General features: G+C 36.7%; 2 protein-coding genes across 6 annotated transcripts in view; one reads left to right on the top strand and one right to left on the bottom strand.

Annotated features, from left to right (window-relative positions):
- Positions 1–19,022, top strand: part of LOC108086358 — a 91,648-nt gene that overhangs the window by 53,927 nt on the left and 18,699 nt on the right. The window lies entirely within an intron of this gene.
- Positions 487–2,280, bottom strand: LOC122320713. 2 transcript variants are annotated; one of them, XM_043208903.1, is made up of 3 exons: positions 1,023–2,280; positions 796–958; positions 487–733 (listed from the first exon to the last, which is right to left on the bottom strand). In XM_043208903.1, the coding sequence occupies exons 1-2, from the start codon at positions 1,025–1,027 to the stop codon at positions 832–834; spliced, it is 132 nt and encodes a 43-aa protein (XP_043064838.1). In that variant the 5' UTR covers positions 1,028–2,280; the 3' UTR covers positions 487–733; positions 796–831. The 2 variants fall into 2 exon arrangements, with proteins under 2 accessions (XP_043064838.1, XP_043064837.1); XM_043208902.1 differs by having other exon boundaries at positions 800–958.

Raw genomic sequence — 19,022 nt, 5'->3', positions numbered from 1 at the left:
TTTACGCTGAACTCACTCCCTTCAAATTCTCTCAGGCAGGGATAATTTATCAACTTTTCTGCTGTTCAAGTGCAGATGGAGACAAAAAACCCCTTCTGCAGATTTGTAAAGCGATATAGAAGGATGCAGTTTCAGTCAGAGGATAACACTTACATTTATTTGCCTCTTGCTGTCGTAGAGTGTCAAGCGCTTAGCATGAAGATAAGTGGTTTCACAAACATTGGAAACGAGGGAAATCTCAGAAATTTAATAGGTCAGAAGGATAGGCAAAAACCAGTGAAGAAAAAAGAGGTTCTGGGGGATAAATGCAGCAGTTTTGCTTTTAAGCAACTCTTTAAATCGGGCTTACATTTCTTAAAACTACATTTATCAAATAAGTTACTTGCCATTTAAATAGAAAAAAATTATCTTTATTTGAGTGGCAAAATTGTAGTCCAGATCAAAAAAAAAAAAAAATACATCTGAACAATAAATAATCGTTAAAACTTGCAAAACAATTTAAATTTTTATTGTGTTCTCGTTACTCACATTAATCCTTATAAATAAATCATTTTTAAACAATCACAATGCAAGCTTGATCTGAAATCAATTCCCCACCATAGTCCTTCCCCAGAAAATAACCATCTATCACCAGCCACTTGACAGATCCACTGGTAGAGGAAATTAAATTTGCAAATCCCATCGGCCACATTCAAGAGTCGTTAGTCCCGGCCAACTGTTAATGACATTTAAGCTGATGTTCGTTTCATTAATTAATTAATCAATCAATCAATCAATCAGCACGCACACACATACATACATGGTAAAAGCCCGCGGAATGACGAAAATCAATCAAAACCGATACTGATTGAAATTCACTTTGGTCCATTTGTGGCGCCACAAGTTGTAGACCAGCAGTGCCACCAAAATCACATTCGCGGACTTTACGAGCTGCTTAACCAAAGCTCTCCGCTGTTCGCTAAAATTGGGATGAATATAATAATAACTTTTTCATTATAAAACAAAAAGTTGTTTTTGCTCACCTCATTACCGCTGAGCTGCGCTCTCTTAAAACAATTCCGCCTCCCGGGGGCAGATTAAGCCCAAGGACCTCGGCCAGAATGCTGTCTCTGAATTATTCAAATAGTTTATATTAAATACCTCACTCGATTCCGGAGCAGGCAGGGTGAAAACGAGAGCGAAATGAAACGCAGCGGGGCATATAGAAAGCAATATATATATATACTCTTAATCCGTTGAGAGCCTCTGTTCAACGTGGCGTAATGGCAATGAAATGTTAAAACTTGTGTGAATCAGTTAAGCCCTGAGAAATTTTTAATTTACTTGTGTTCTCTTGAAAGTATGTATACTTATCGCTTTAATCTTTTTAGTTCTCAGTAAATGTTGGTAAATTTGGCAAAGACTGCAATAATCACTTAGGCTTTTGACATTTAATCCGCCTTAGAAATTTTTAAATATCTCGTGTTATAATTCAATCTAAGTAATAAAGAATACAAGATTTAATAAAACGTAGCTGCTGGCTACACAGCTTTATTTCTTAATTGCTTTAATATTCTATTTCTCTGGCTACTAGAAACTAATGAATTATAAAGGTTGATCAACTAAAAACTTGCTAAAAATTACATTTAAATTTCATAGATTTTCACAAAATTTGCCTCACTTTTCCGACAATTACGAACTTACAACTTCTAATCCAAACAAGAGCCATTTGTTGGCAAAATGTTTGTGTAAGCATCGAGCAATCAAAAGTTTCCAACAAGTTTGCCATAGTTGCCGTTCGCAAACATTTAATTCAGTTATTAAGGGACATTTAAAAACTTTTCCATGTGATATTTTATATTCCCGGCTTGGGGGCATTTCCGAAATGGGGAGCTGGAAATCTACGCCAGCTCCATAAATCTTTTTTAAGTTCGTGGGTGTTTTCTCTTTCCATACATGAAAAATTACTGTGGCCGAGCGAGAATGAAACACAAACATCAGAAGCGGCCAAGTTCTGGGCAACTTGCCAGGAGCAGGCGACGATGTGGCCACTTCTTTTTTTTGCCGGTCAGGAGCTGTTTCCGACCTCTGACCCCCACACCCCCCTTGCCTTCATTAGCGCCGGCCAGCGTTAAATTCAATCTATTCGAGTCGAACGAAAAAAAAACACACACACAAACAGCTGTCCGCTCCACGGTCATTAATTTTCCCCCATTTTGTATTCAATCGCGTGACATTTTGAACTGGAAATGCAATTAAAGAGCAAAGTTTGCCGCCATCAGCTGGTAATTCCTCTAATCCCGATCCGACTAGACGAGCCGACAGACGAGACCCTCTCTGGCGGCCAGGGACAGTGCACTTGCGGCCAGGGATTCACTGCAGCGGGAGTACAGAAAGAAATTGGAGTGAATGTGGGTTATACGGGAAAGTAGTTCTTTTATAGATTATAGATTATACCGAATCGATGCTATTCTTATAAATATTTAAATTGACTGGAGAAATTTTCATTAAAAGGTTAAAAGGTAAACTAACTTCTGACTTTAATAAAAAATAAATTAAAATTAGTATTACATTCTACTAATTAAAAACTGATATCATTATTATTCTTTTTATTGCTTTGATTAGATTTCAAGAAAAATGAATTTATTTCATAATTTTTGTAATTTGAAAATTTAAATTTTGCTAAAATATTTTAGAAATATTTAGAAGGCCAAAAGGAAATTATTTTTAAGTTTTTCTTAGTATTGCTACTTTTAATTTTGAGCAAAATTGGTTTTCAATTGATTTAAAATCATAAGTTTAGGATATGTTTTAAAAGAGAGGAAACAAAAATGTTTTCGGTGTAAAGCGGGGAATGGATGACAGTAAATCGAAGGGGCGAACTTACCCAGGTTGATAATTGGAATTCACTCCGGAAACTTCAACAACCAGTTTCTTAGGTTGGTTTATGAACTCCGTGAGATTCACCAACTGTTCCTTGTCGCTCACATTAATGACGGTAATTATCGACTCGAAATTGGGATACGAGCTGCAAAATTACTTTGAAACTAATCAATGTGTCTAAAGGGTTTCCTTTAAGCACCCACCGCTTGAAGGCGAAGACCCATCGCGAAATCGGTTCGATAGTGAATCTGCCCAGGCGCATTATGGCCGACCTTCGCAGCTCAATCAGGTCCTTGTAAACCTGATAATGGCTCTTTTGGGCTGCCTTCTGGGCCTCCAAATTCAGTTCGAGGTAGTTGGGGTGGACGGGCAGCCAGGTTTTGGAAGCGGTGGAAAAGCCTGTACGAATCAGATGAGATTTATAAACTTTAATTGCAAAAAAAAAATGATAAAGAATTTTATATTGCTTAAAATTATAATACATTGACAAATTAATACATATTATAAATTGTAGAAGTTATTTGGCTTTGGTGTTAAATTAATATGCTTGAGTTTTAAAGAAACAAACTGTTAACTAATAAAAACTGAATCAAGGAAACTACAACTACATATGTAAGTTCCAATGTATTTCCAGTGTAATACAACAAAATAAATAAGAACAAATGGCACAAAACGCAAATATACAAAACAAAAACCGAAACCGAACAAAAGCTTTTAACGCACATTGCGGCTTGCGAGAAAGAGATAGTCCGATGGCGAGTGAAAGAGATGGCAAGAGTGCGAACTGCGCTTGTGTGTGTGTTCGTGTGGGCGTAAATGTATGCAAATAAAATGCGTGTGCGAGACTTTTGAAGTGGGTTAATATTAAAACAACAATAACAAACCCAAAGAAAACCCCTCGGAACAAATGCAAAAAAAAACACACACACGAAAATTCCAAAGAACAATTGTCAAGCCAAAGAAAAACACTCTGAAAAGGAAGATATCGAAGGACAGGAGATCATCGACCGCAGTCAATGTAAAGAAAACCGCTGCTTTGGTCAGTCCATCATAGATAAATCGCATAAATACATATGTCTTAATCCTAAAAAGATAAAATGCCATTCGATTCCTCTCAGTGACGCATTTGAAAAGAGTTTATGCTAATTTTACGGGGGCTTTCCTAACTGCCCTGGGAAATATGCTACGAATGGTTTAACCCACCGCTGAGACGCCTAAAAGCAGGCAATAAACTTTTCTGTGGATTAGTGGCATAGGTTTAGTGGCGGCTTGGAGTTGGTTAGGTTTAATGGTTCGGGTTAAGTGTAAAATTAAAACGGGAAAAGAGTATCTTATTCAAAATGTATTTATACCTACTCCTATTTAAAATATATAAAATAATACAACATCTTATAGGAACAATATGTCATAACAAATCTTTTTTGGCATTAAATTTATGAAGGATCTCAAAAAGAAGCATTTTGATCAGTTCAATTTTTATCACAACCCTGATAGACAAAAGCAATAAGTCCCACGTGTTGTCCCATTTAATCGTTTTCTGTACGTAACACAATTTTCTACCAAACAGCTCTATAAAAAAGCGACAAACAAGCGATGTCCTGCCGTGGATGAGGACACGCGCAATCATAATTACACAATTACACAACAAAAGCGACATAAACCAAGTGAAAAGAAAACAAAATACAATATTTGACGAAGGAATAGGATAGAAAAGTTGTGTGGAGATGGTGAAACGTTGCTCACATGTCAGTGATAAATGAACAATTTATTAAATCACCACGTAGCCAAATAGAAATCAAAGCAAATGGGGCCAGAGTCGAATGAATTAGATGGATAGATGGCGACACCAATGGAAATGGTGATGGAGACAGATGAAGCTACGTACTATATGTTTGCCTGGATATTGGATCCCAGCGGAAAAGCGAGAGTGCGAGTCTGTGTGCCTACCACTGATTTATTGTTCGAGCCAAGTGCCTGGAAAAGCTAAGCCTTCGAGAGGGGAGGCGGGAAAATAAACAGGAACCTCTGAAAAGTTGGTCTGATGTTGATAGATGATATGGGATGTACGTGCATATGAAAATCAAAATATTTTATGTAATTTGGGGTTTAAAAAATTACTTAAATAACAAATCAATAAATTAAAAGAAAGGGAAATAAGATATTAAATTTTACAATTAATTCGGGAGATTTTTTGGTATAATTTTTAATTTTTTTAATTTAGAGAATCAATCTCTCCAAGATTTTTTGTTTTTGAATTCGGATTTATTTTATAATATATGTTTTATTCAAACTTGCTGAATTCTTGCATTTACCTTGTCAACTGTTTGTGCTTTGTTATTTCCTAATTTAACCCTTTGAAACCCTTCAGCTTTTCGTTTGTCAACTTGCCTCCAAATAAAAAGCGAAACTCGATTGGGAATCGATTTTTCGAAGTAGTTCTCTTGAATAACATCGAGGAAAAGTACACGCGGCTGTAATAATTAAATCGAATTGAACAGGAGCCCAAGAAGCGGCCCAGACCAACCGAAAACCAGTCGAAGAACAAGTTCGAGTGCCCCCCACTTCGCCCTTTTCGCTTCCTGCTCCGTTTTCATGGCATTTTTTTTTTTCGCTTTTGTGCGGGCATTTCCTAGGCTCCCAGAATGACGTCAGCGCATAAATTGAACTATTTTTATAACCAGCAACGTGTAGGAGCCACGCATATCGAATAAAATGTGGGCATGTTTGGGACATTTATTCGTGGCTTCTGGTCGAAAAACACAAGTTGTTGTACATTTCTGCCTTTACTTGGCTCTCTCTCACACACACACATACACTCTAACACACACTTACACACACACTCACACTTCATTAGGCGTTCAGTTCAGTGAACCCGAAGTTCGTTAGCAGGACATTAACCGAAATCCTTTTACGACTTTTATTCTAATTGATTAGCCCTCTAGTCGGAGCTCCTAACACCCCCAAAAAAAGAAAAAAAACAAAAAAAACGGAAGGTGTTTTTTGTGTGTTGGCCTTATCTAATCAATTGATAGCTCCCATTCGACACGTGCCCCGCTCCCAAAAGCAACTCGATCGAACTCTGCGATATCTTCATTCATTTGCTGCGGTTCATTGGCATTGACACCTTTCTTCCGCATTTCTCCATGGCGGGCGGGTTCCACTCCCCCTTTCCCCTTTTTCCGTCTTATTATCGCTCCTTTTCTGGGGATGTATCTGATTCTCTATCACTGACTTCGACAGAATAAACTGTCATTCGAATGCGCGGCTCTTTCAATTTGATTGCATGACGCGACCACTTTTCAGATTATCAAACGATCCCAAACCAGTTTAAAAACCGTTAAAGAATATCCTATTCGTCGGGCAATTTATTGGGGATTAATTGTTAAAATTGGCTTTCGGGGAGAAAATATCTATAACCATGCAGAAAATGATCAGATTGATGAACTTCCTAAAACGGAAATCGAATTATAACTACAAATATGGATGGATTTGTTACACAAGTTTCGAGGCTGATCGTAAAGTCTATTAAAACGCAAAAAATATATATTTGTAATTTTGAATTGTATGTAATGTATTTTTTAAATGTTTACTTCATTTTAGATAATTTGTAATGTAATTAGAACATTGTAACAACAAAACGTTTTAATAAGTAATTCAACTTCAACTTCAACTTCAACTTTTTGCTTCATATTCACGCTTTATTGGCTTTGTTAACCCTGAATAATCAAAACTGTTCAAAGTGAGACCGCATAAATCTATTTTTATTAAATCTACACACGTTTCAATTTAACAACAACAACACAGATTCATTATACCAAGAAGTGTTTATTTATATTTCAGCTTGAAAGTTGAGTATGACTTATTTTTGTTCAATTGCCCTCGCTTGTTTACAAAATCGTTTCTCTCAACGACGAAGAAAAGGCAAAAACGTTGATGGCCAAGTGATAAATCATTTAAAATAAAATAGCGGCCACTTTAAAAGACAATTTTGAGTCAAATGAGTAATTTACTGACACCTTGAAATAGATTAATTTTATTATGCTAAAGAAGCTATAGCTTTAATTATTTAACCAATCACTTAACTAACTAAGTTTTATTTCTTTTTTCTTTACAGGTAAGCAAACATTTATTTTCCACCTTGAAGGCCTCGTAAGTTTTAAGACATACACATATAAGGCAGTATAATTTATTTTTTCTTTAACTACGCTCAAGACAATTTATATAATTGCTTCTAAGAAAATGTTTACCATATGCTCAGTCTAACGATGATATATATTTTACTTAATCTTGCTCTTCTCATTCGGTAGTTAATTATTTTAAATCCCATAAAGTTCTTAGGATGTTTCTGTCACACCCTTTTCAAATTATTCCATCTTTCGAATAAATCAAAACTCTTATAAATGGCTTATGTCAACACGATGCTGTCTAACCCCAGAGAAAAAGAGTCTGTCCCTTTATTCTGGGTTTCATTTCGCATTTCGTGCTGCTTGATTCGTGTTTAATTTAGCTTATTGCCTTGTAATGAAAATTAATTGCGGTCATAGCAAAAACATTATATCGCAGCATCTTTTCGTCTGCTTTTGGCTTTGATTTTGCTGCTTTTTTCGGGCATTAAGAAAATTGTTTGTTGTCCCCAAAGTAATGTTTTCTCGGCCGCTCGTCTCGTTTTTATGTGGGCGAAATACGTGAGGCATATTTGCCAAGCAGATTAATTATTTTCTTTTTTTTCCGTTCATTCGGTGTGTAATGGGCGATGTAAATGCTGATAGATAATGTGTGGGCAGCACTTTGCTTGAAAGGGTCTAGTCGGGAGATATATTGCCTAAATTAGTGAAGCAAACTGAGTTGGTATTAAAACAAATGTAGATTTTCACTCTATCTAATTCTGTAAAATCATTTACTTGATATACTGATTTTCCTGAACTCCTCTCGCATTTTATGTCCTAATCTTATTTGCTGAACATTTACTCTTAACCAAACACTTGCGGCTACTTTTATTTGAGGATTTTCCATTCTAAAGCCACTTTCACTGTCTTCGTTTTATTTCCAGCCACTTTTATTAGTCTATTTTCACTCACACCTCACTAACTATCCTCTTTTTTATGGACAATTTCCAGTAAAATGCACTTGGTAGCCGCCAAGGAAAGAGAGGGAAAACGGCTTCTGGGTAAAAAAAAAGATATAATACTTTTGGTCTTACGACCGTTCCTAGTAACCCATAACAGACATTCCTTTTTACGACCCACACACAGCAATTTTAATTACCCCAACAACGGGTTGACCAAGTCACTCGTAAATAGATACTAAATTTATCCAGCCACCGGTTAAATCGGGGCATTATATCATTATATTCTATATTCTCATAAACATTCGGTCAAGATTTCTTTGGTGCGTGACCAAAAAACAGCGCATTTCCTTATTGCATATTTGCTGAAAGATTTTTCGGTTCACTCTTTTTATTTGTTGTGTTTTTATTTTCTGGTGTTTATGCTTTTTTCCTTTTTTTTTTGGGCGTGCGACTCAAATGCAAATATTTGCCGATGAGGCAGTTCACTTTGCTTTGCGTTTATTAGTCATAGAATCCACACACCACCCCAAAGTTCGTTGCCCCACTGCACAGATATTTATATATACTATATACTCGTATTTATGATTTTTAAAAGTTGTAAAGTCCGTTATTCGAATATTTGTTTGCTCCACATAAAGTGCCCAACATCAAATGTGCCACTCGAAATGGCTTTTGTTTTTTTTATTTCGAATTAACGAGAAACATTTTATTTAAAAATAGCCAAAGACCTTTGCTTGACTTCGACTTGTGTTGGCCTGAGCGATAACCCCCAATTCCCTTCGAGACCCCCTTGGTTCCCCAATTGCCAATCGGAGAGCATGCGATTCACTATATGGCGAGCTGATTTCGCGAATATAATCGAGAGTGGTTGAGTTTGACGACGTCGTGAGCGCAAAAGGAAAATAATTTGAGGAGCGTGTTCGCAATTAGTGAAATGTTTGCGCAGGTTTGTGGGGAATCTGGGGGTCAAAAATGGCTGGCAAAGAATGCATTTCGCAGAAACGATACGCCTGAGATTGGGAAGTACTCTTAATTTGATATTTGATATTTTAGTGAGGGCAAATTTGCACAATATACGTACTTTTTAATTAATTAGAGTACAAGAACTACGGATAAACTTTAATGGGATGGCTTGTGTTGTGTTGCAAGAATATTTTTGTTAGACGAAAATCAATGTTAAGCTTAAAGGAAACTAAAAGCCTTGTAAAGAGTTTCCCTAAAAACACCTGATGTATAATTCTGATTAAAATACCAAAATGAAATGACAAATATTTTGTGCTATTAATGTACATATCTTTAATTAAATTTGTCTATTAAGTTTATGATATTCCTTAATTATTTGTATATCATATATATTTTTCAAATCACACACCCAATTTCCATGGCAATCTGTTTTCCATTTGCGGCTTAATTTTCCACTTGGTTTTATTGCTCGAGTCCCACAAATTGCAATATAATTCAGAAAACTGCCGTAAAATTTTCATTTCTGGTTTTCCCATCATAATGATAACTGTTTGAAAATACTGAGGGAAAAGGGGGAGGGAATATCACGGAGGTTGACAGATTTGCAAGCGAGTTGCGTTTTGCGATTTCGCATTGTTTGTGGAAATCTTTTCTGTCGACCTTATGGCTAAATGGGATTTACAGTTGCATTGCTGTTTGGGTCACAGTTCCCATCGCATTTAATGCCTCTCACGCTCATTTCCCTCCACTACAGTTTATTATTTGGCTAAATGTTGGCCTGATGGCAGCGATAACTTTTTACATGTAGTTGAAGTCGTTTCGTGGCCAATTTGCATAATGGCTAGAAGGCGGTGGTGGGGATTTTGGGCGGGGCTTTGGGCTTTGCCTTTGTGATCTGATGTGGAATCACACAAATTCGGTCGCTAGGGTTTTTCATCTATTTTTATGGGAAGTGATTTTAGCACTCTTACAATTTAAGCTTTATGTGGTTTTGTATCAAAAGGTTCAGATTCAATCTTGTTTTGAGATTTATGGTTGCTACTGCTTTTTCCATTTTATATTAAAAGGTTCTAGGTAATTTGTAATATATATAAACAGTTGTGTACTACAAAATAATAAATATAAAGTTGTTTTTAAGTATTTTAAAGCTTTAAAATCACTCAATCCTTCACTCATCACTTATATTTTACAAAAGTTTAACCCTTCTTGGAAACGCTTTCTTATGCCTTCAATCCATCATAACACTCGTAATCGGATATCAAATAACTCAAATTCGAATTCTCCTGAGCTGTGAGACGCTTGACAGTTCCTTGACATTTTCCATGATGGAGTTTCGCCTGCAACCCCTTTTGAGCTTCAACTTCTGCTTATGCTTATGCCTCTGCTTCATCTTCTGGCTCAATACCACATCAAGGGTCCTTGCAACCATATATGTATACTGCCCATCAATCTGCCCGGCATCTCATTCCAATGCATAACTACAGTCAACCCAACCTCATTCCCCGCATTCTTCTCTTCTTGGTGAAGTTTTAACATATTTTTGCATTTACGTCACATGGAATTACACTATGCGTGACATGCTTTTATGTGGTTGAAAAAGTGTGTGTCTGAATGCGAGTGTGCTGCTGTGTGTGAACATAACCTCGGCTAACGCAAATGCAGCGATGAAGATGCAAACTTCAACTTCAAAACGCCAGCAGTGGTGTAAGAAAAACCGAAACAGTGCACTGAAAAAAGTAACTAGAATTCTGACAAATTTATTTTGAACCAGTACGAACAAATCTTTATCTGTTAAAAGATGGTTTTGAATTTCAGAATTTTGGTCTCAAAAGGAATTTCCATAGTATGTAGTTACAGATAGTAGAAGAATTAAAAATTGCTAAGTATTCGTTATTAACCTAGTTATTATATATTATATTCACTAAAAAAAATAAAATGAAAAAAAGACGGTTTGCAAGTATGTATTAATCCTGATTAAATACAAAAATATATTCCAAATTAATAAAAAAAAAAATACTACAAAAAATGATTTGCTTTTTCAGAAACTAGAATATATCGATGAATTGTTCATTAAAGATTATTTTGAGTTCACTTAAGAAACAATTTTACTACAGTATTTTTTAATGAATATGAACAAATGTAACATACGCTTAAATACAAAAAATCATGAAATTTTTTCACCTGTGCAAAAACCCATGCTCCATTTCGCTCAGTGTAAGAGCGGTGACATATTTCCGCAATATCACCGCAGGCCAGGCACAAAGCACCAGCCGGACAACTTTTCATTAAAGAAGAAATGAAAGAGAGGGTCTGTTGCTGTTCGGTTGCTGTTGCACAATTGAGAATTTGTTATGCAAGTCTTTGCCGCTGCAGCTGCCGCAGGCTGAATGCATCATGTTGCACTGCATTGGGGTAGGACCGCATTCTATATGCCACTATATCTGCATGTATGTATGTGTGCGTGCCAAAGAACTTTTCAACCCTCAAGTGCGAGTAATGAATTTGCAAAACAGGAAGGCAAAGAAAAAGCAAAAGGAGGAAAAAGAAAGAAAAAAAGGGGAAGAGGGAGGTAAGTAACACCGTTACTCGAAATCTGTCAAAACTTGTTGCTGTCGCTCGTTGTGTTCTGTTCTTCTGACTACTTTCTTCGTATTTTCCAACGATTCTCCGCCCATCGCCGTGGTGAATCGAAAAAGCGAACCTAACGAAGCATAAAATTGCGTAATTTACTGCGCATTTAATTTCGTTTTGTGCTCTGCAAAAGAACGAAACGATACGAAAAAACCAGAACACAGAGCAGAAAAATAACAGAAAACAAGAACAAGAGAAGCAAGGTAAAAATGGCCGATTCTGAATTGGATTCGGAATTGGAATCTGAAGCTTAGCTTTCGATTCGTCTGAAGCTTGAGCTTGAAATTATGATGGCGTCGTCGTTCAGACATTTGTAATTGGAAATAATGATGACCATTAGGGGCGTGGGTGGCTCCCTTAATAGAAAAATAACCAAAGCATTACAAAAAATTACGCAGTGGTGGAGTAAGCAGAAATCAACTGGGATTTTGGTAGAAAAAATGGCAAAGACACTTGTCGAAACAAATCACTATAAATTTTGTGGGTTTTTCTTAGGTAAATAAGGTTGTTAGGATATTAATATTTACTAATAATCGAAATGAGCAAAGGTATTACTTTTCTTAACCTGTTTCTAGGTCTTAAAGACCTATGAAACCAAGTGAGCAACAGTGCGTATGAGTTTTTTTTTAATAGCATGTTCAACTGCAACTGCAACTTTAAAACCTACCACATTTTTTTTCTTGCAAACAAACATATAAAATTATGATTTAATAAAGGTGGTATTGATTCCTGTTGAGTTTTAAAATTTAATTTAAAAAAAATTTTTAAAGCTTACTTTAAGCGGAAAGAATCTGTTGGGTAATAAAACAGCTTTACATACATAATTCGCAAAAATATATTTCTGGTTTTAGCCGTCTTTAGTCATTAATTATAAACCAGAGTCAAACATTTTGCTAACCATTTATGATTTCTTAGATATTTAAGCTTAAAACTCCCCATGGCACAGTTATCGATATTAATGGTATTATTAAGATTGTGATCCCCCCTCGGTCCTTCGTCTTCCCAACGTCATTGTAATCGCTGAACTTCTGATCGACAGCGACGATGGCCTTTGGAACCGGTAGACAAAAGGGCTCACTGCAAACAAAGGACGTCGGGCTAAAAAAGCGGAGGTAGTTGCTAAAAATGAAAAAAAAAAACAACAACAAAACTGAGAAGAAAAAAACAAAACAAAAACAGGAGAGAGCACCGTAATAGACCTACAAACCTACAGCTAAAGAGCAAAGCAAACGAGGCAGACAACTCGCCTCACCTTAGCTCAGGTAAATCCAGTTTGGAAACAAAAAGCCGCAGCCAAACAGCCAGTTTAAAGCTGCCTCTCCTCAGACGGGCGGCAAAGGGTTAAACCGGGCAGGAAAAGGGTTAACAGTGGGGCGCAAAGGGGGTTAAAGGGGGCTCTCTCTCTCTCCCCCTCTCTCTCTCTCTTTGCATACAAGAAAATACGAAAACGAACGAAAAAAAGGGAAAATAAAAAATCTCTGCCGGCTCTGTTTGTTTGTCCTCAGCCCGCCCACCTTTTTTCCCCTTTTCGGGCCTGCTCCTCCTTTTTTTTTCTCTCAGTGCTCGGTGCGTTGGTGCAGCGCTCTGTAATTAATTTGGCAGCTACACACACACACACATTCACATCGCTTCGCACAGAAAGAGAATTTTTAAAACCCGGCGCAATATCGAATTACCATTGACGGACAACGTCGACAAACAGGCGAACCTGTACAGGGGGTGCCTCTATGAAAAGTTTCTCTCAGTGTATAAAGAAAATTTGAATTTTTTTTTTTGTTTAATATTTATTTTATAAATGACATTTATGTTTATATTTATAGTTAGTGTTGCATTGACATTTAAAACAGAATTGCATTCTTTTACATTGCCAACATAAATATTCTATCTTGAAAAAACTAAACAACTTTCTGCTTTTTGGACTTTTTAAAATTTGTTAAGTGCTTTTAGAGTTGTAACATTAATCCCTCCATTTGTTTTATATTTTTTCTACAATTTCAATTTTGCTCTCTGTAGATTTCGCTCTGTCAGGTGGGCAGTTTCTGAAGCCAAGTTAAGAGCGTGGGCAGAGCTTCCCGAAACTGGCAAACAGATCATAATTAAATTTTAACTACAAAAAGAAAACAAAACGAAAATAAGCACCAAAAAAGATTTAAGCTCAGTTGGATAGTGTATAAAAAGCCGAGCGGTGTTTGTGCAACAGCCCTAGGATTCGAGCTCTGTCCAACTTAATTACTTTGCTGGCTGTTCGCTGCTCAGCTTACAAACAAAACAGAAATGGAATGAATTAAAGAGTGAGCCATGGCAAGGGGAAGGGGGAAAAAAGTGTGAGAGGGGGGGTGAGGTACGGCAGAAGAAATCCATTTAATTAAATTTGCATGGGCACAACAACGCAACACAAGCGCAAACACAAAAACAAATACAAATACAAACAAGCGAGCGGCAAACCTGCGAATGCAATCTGAGCGACGGCGTCAATGCCAGTGCCCGTCAAACTGTGACAGGCGACTGAGCGGTGGAAAAGGGTTAAGGATTCGCGGCCAGAAAGAGAATATGGTAATGATGGCCGGCGAGTTGCAGTTAAAAATGAAGTGATTTTTTGTATCTGATGTCTGACGAGTCGAGAGAATCGCACTTAATTATATGGCACACAAAACATGACCGAAATAATTTGAAAGATTTGCTTCCCTTTAAGAACTTTTAAATTATTTGGAGGATTTGTGAACCATTTACTACTGCATTTTAAAAATAGTTTAAAATGTTGTTTTTATAAGATTCTAAAAGATATACATATATAGTCTTTTATTATTTAAATACCCCTTTATTTAACTCTTAACCCAAAACCTAAATTTGTATTTAGGTTTGTATGATAATCTAGAAATCTTGACATCAAAAGTTTCAATTGCCAATATCCTTATTGGCAGCTCTTGACTCCTTTTCCCCTTTCATGTAATTGTTTACCGACCACAACTTGTGTTGTCCGATTGAATTCAATTTCAAATACCACTCGGCTGGTGCGCCATCAAAAACTCCGTTCGAGCAAATAGAAGAGCTGCCACAATATGAAGGCTCTTCAATAACTGGACTTATTGCACCTGCCACAGCCATCAAGTCAAACAACTGTCAGAAACTGTGAAACCAATACGAGATTTTTTGTATGTGCCAGTATGTTTTTGCTGGATTTTTTTCTTTTTACTTTTTTTGCGGATAAGTCCGGAGCTGAACTGATAATGGGAGTATATATGGTATCCAGCGAGCCATCCGGATTCCGGACCATCTGAATGCTTCTGCCTACCATTATCGGTCAGCAAGACAAACAGACACAGCAGGAAGCCGCATGAGCGGAAAATTGGAAAAACTCTGGAAAAATACTGAGCACGAGGGACAGGCGAAAAAAAAAAGAAAAGTAAAGTGAAAAAAAAGTGGAGAAAGAGAAAAATGGAATAAAATGCTTGCTGACTGGCAATGTAAAGTGAAAAGCATACAAAACGCCGGGCAATTGCGGTGGGCGGAGGATATACATATACTATATGGGGAAAAAGGGGGCGGGAGGGGGAGTGGCATATAGAGTGAAATGTTAGACAAAGTGCCAGCACACACAAACCGACTCGTATGCAAATCAGTTTTTGCCGCTGTAAACTTATACTTTTGTGCAAACAACAAACGAAGGCAACGTAACGTCAGAGTTGCCAGAGTTTGTCACATGAAGACGCACAATTACACGAGGGGGGCTTAAAAGGATATACCATGGTTACAATGCAGGGAAAAGGGGGGCGGGGGGTTGGGGAAAAGGGGGCGGGGCGGGCACGTGGAACAATTGCAGCCGTCCCCGTCGTGGAAACTGTGACAATGTTCAGTCGTGTGTGTAAACAATTGTAATCCGGTAGAAAAATCACAAGCACCCCATCAGCCAAAGGACAAAAACACACGGGGGCAAGCTCCCATTCTCCCACTCTCCCATTCTTCGGTGTCCTGAGTTAGATCCTGAACTAGGACTAGGTTTAGGCCTACCTTGGAACGTGGCTGTAGCGGGTTCCCAGACAACCAGACGACCAAAGTAGCCTTAATGGTCGGATGAACCCCAGCAAATAATAGTAACACGATATTGGAAACAAATGTGTTTAATATAATACTAGCAAGGACAACCGAAGCTTCGGCCGAGGTGATCAAATTTTAAAGTGTTGATAATAGATGGAATTTATAATGTATTTAGTATCTAAATAAAACTTAAATCATTTCTTATTTCCATGTATTTTAAATGCCTTGTTTTATATTATAAACGAGATTTATTATTTATATGTTTTATTATATTTAATTTATTATTTTTTTATTATTATTTTATTATTATTAATACACTATTATTATTTTTATTTTAAACTCCTTATTCTTTTCAACCAAGTTGCTTTATGCTTATAAATATTAATAAAACTCTCGCCCTTAATCTAAATTATCTCGAACCTTTATCAACTCTTTCCACATGTGTTAATCGCATTTCTCTCTTTCTGATTGCAGGTGAGTAATGCACGTGAATGAAAGCGCACGCAATAAAAAAGTATTTCTATTCGGAATAACTCTGGTCAGTATCCAGAAAACATCGTGGTTACGGTTCACCTTAATTTACGTCGTTGAAACTCTCCCCTGCGACATGTAAACAAAATGCAAAGTGCGCAAAGCCAGCAACGAAAGTCGAAAACACAACCCGAACAACAGAATTGTGAAGGTTAGCTTTATAAATTTTATTTACTCATAAATTAAATTTTTGCAGTCTGGCTGAGGTTTCATTGAAACGCAGCCAAGACAGGCTGAACAAGGTAGAGGAAATCAACTTGAGAGATTGCTCAAAGATTAAACACACTCGCACATGTTCGATTGCAAAGTGCGTTCGCAGTCGTAGGACAGCCGAAGGTTTTAATTAAATTATCTGACACCTCATAAGTTAATGCGTCTGGGAGTTTCAAAAGCACGTGTTTGTTCTTCGGATTTTTAGGATTTGAAATCAGATTTCCCCTTGAAAAAAGATAAGAAATCTCAAAATGATTCTTGCTTAAATCAAAGATGTATGAAATGACGTTCAATTAAATATTATTTAAATTAGTAAGCTGTATTTATATATCGTTGAATTATTTTTAAAATGAAAAAAAGATAGTTACTTAAATTTACTGCAATTAAAAATATCACAATTTAAATCTTAAGCTTACAAATGTTCGTATTTTTTGAATTTTCTGTAGTTTAAATTACCATAATTTTAGTAAATTTCTTAACCGCGCCCTTTTGAAGACCTTAAAGTTTCCACAACGAACTTTAACAGTCGTAAATCTTTGGGATATTCCCAAAAATTGTTTACTACACCGATCCATACGTTTGCATACAAATGCGCTGATTATTCCAATGGCATCGTCTATATGCATATGTCCGATATGTCAGCACGTGCAGCAATGCACTTGACCGGGCTAGAAAACAACCAAAATCCATTTCAAATTCTGTATAACTTATCACAGCTTTAGACCAGATGTGATTGTTCAGGTAAATGGAGATATAGCTCCAATAAGATAGAATTGCACGGCAGTTGTGGCTTAAACAGCTGTTTCAGCTGCTTATGAGCTAACCTTACACACAAACGTAAACAAGTGGCGAGAATAACAACAACAACGACAACTGCGAAATGCTAAATCGACTCTGACCCACTGACATTATTTCGCCGACATAGACGGCAAAAGCAAAAACAAGAACAACAAAAACAACAACAACTGAGTAACAGAATGCAGGTGAAACACTCGAAAAGAGCGAGACGGATAGAGGGGAATTACAAAATGTGCCGGAAAGAGAGACTTCCACGTCTATAAGGTCGATTCGGCGGGGGGAGGTGTCGTATGTGGGGGAAGGCCGTCCACTCGCTCATTAGATGTTATCATCCATGGATTGCCGTAGTTACTGTCTATTGAATCATTCAGTTACAGTTCTGATATAATACGGTAGACCAGATCGAATAAATTGCTTGGGAAGTGAAATGGCGAAGCAATCAAGTCTGTAATAATGACTTTGGGAAATGGCTTTCTAAACGGTTGCAATTTTAGCAATTAGAGCGACTTGAATGATATGCTTCATCTTCATATTTTAATATGAATTATTATGAGCATTTAATATGTTACACTTTATTTAATATATAGTATTTTATTTATTGAAATTAAATACAGATATAGGAATTTCATAATATCATAATAGCAGTAAAAAAGATATACTGTAATAACATATATTAGCAAAACTAGCTTAAACACCCATAAACATGAAAGCCAAATATTTACAGGCGATCAAACAGTTATCTAAATATTCTCCGACAACCATAATTTATCGAGGCGCTTAATTTGACAACTATTTTCATTACACAAATTGGTTCGCCTTTCACAAAGTTATTTAGCAGTGTTCGCAGTGTTATTTTTATGGCGCTGAATGGAAAGTGAAAAATGTCAATGCCTGAGTTGGCAATTAGTCAGTGAAAGTGTAGCAGATGGCACGAGTCTTTCCACTTGTGGCACTTTGATGGGGCAATTAAAGTGGCTAAACGCACAAAATACGAAGAGACATAATAAAAAATAAATAAAAATAATTTTAGAGTGTGTCACATAAATCAATGCCAATTAATTGTCTCGCCCGCTTGAAACTGATTCATGAAGTCAAAGATAATTATTCAACCGAAAACTAAGTAAACAAATTGCGAGAAAAAATGTCAACAAAATATTTTTATATTCTTTAAGCATATTTATGTCTTAATTGGCAAGGTATTTATTTCTCCCAGTTTTATTTTCAAGATCAAAAACATTATGGAAATAAACACAGACTTCCCCCAAAACAAAATAGACTTTGGCAACAAAACCTGAATCATACAATTTATCAAACTTGACTATGCTTTTTTTTTTGCAAAAAATTGATGAATATATATGTATGGGGGAATATATAAAAAATCAGCAAGCTGCCGCAGTAACAACAACAACAAAAGCAACAACTGCGAGCGGCAATCGAAATACACTTGAACGTGAGTGAAACAAAATTCATGACCCACTTTATAAAACGCTTTTTCTTTCATCCATGACCCACTTTATTATTTGTAGCAATGACTGTAGCCGAGAGCGACCCACAAACAGAAAACGGCAGAGGCAACTGAAACAGAAACACAAACTGAACTGAAACTGAAACTGAGGACCGAGAGCATTGTGTCTCTCGGAGCGGAGAGACCGAACCGAACATATGTTTTATTCACACAATTAGTTTGCTAAAATGCAGGCTTACCCACACGAATTTACTAAAAAAAAAAAAACACACAAAAAAACACACAAAAGCAGCTGAGCAAATGAGGTTGTCCGAGGTGCAAAAGGAAAGGGGCTGGGGATGGGGATGGGGAAAGAGAGGGGGTGGGAACGTCAGCTAGACAAGACTAGACTTAGTTAACTTGGCTTAAACAAGTGCACCGGTCTCCGCTTGTGGCGAATGGCAGCTCAGACAGCTG

Source organism: Drosophila ficusphila, unplaced genomic scaffold, assembly GCF_018152265.1.
Source record: "Drosophila ficusphila isolate 14025-0441.05 unplaced genomic scaffold, ASM1815226v1 contig_787, whole genome shotgun sequence".
In the NCBI taxonomy this organism is placed as follows: domain Eukaryota; kingdom Metazoa; phylum Arthropoda; class Insecta; order Diptera; family Drosophilidae; genus Drosophila; species Drosophila ficusphila.
The sequence above is the reverse complement of the archived record's forward strand: the minus strand, read 5'-3'. Positions and strand labels throughout refer to the sequence as shown.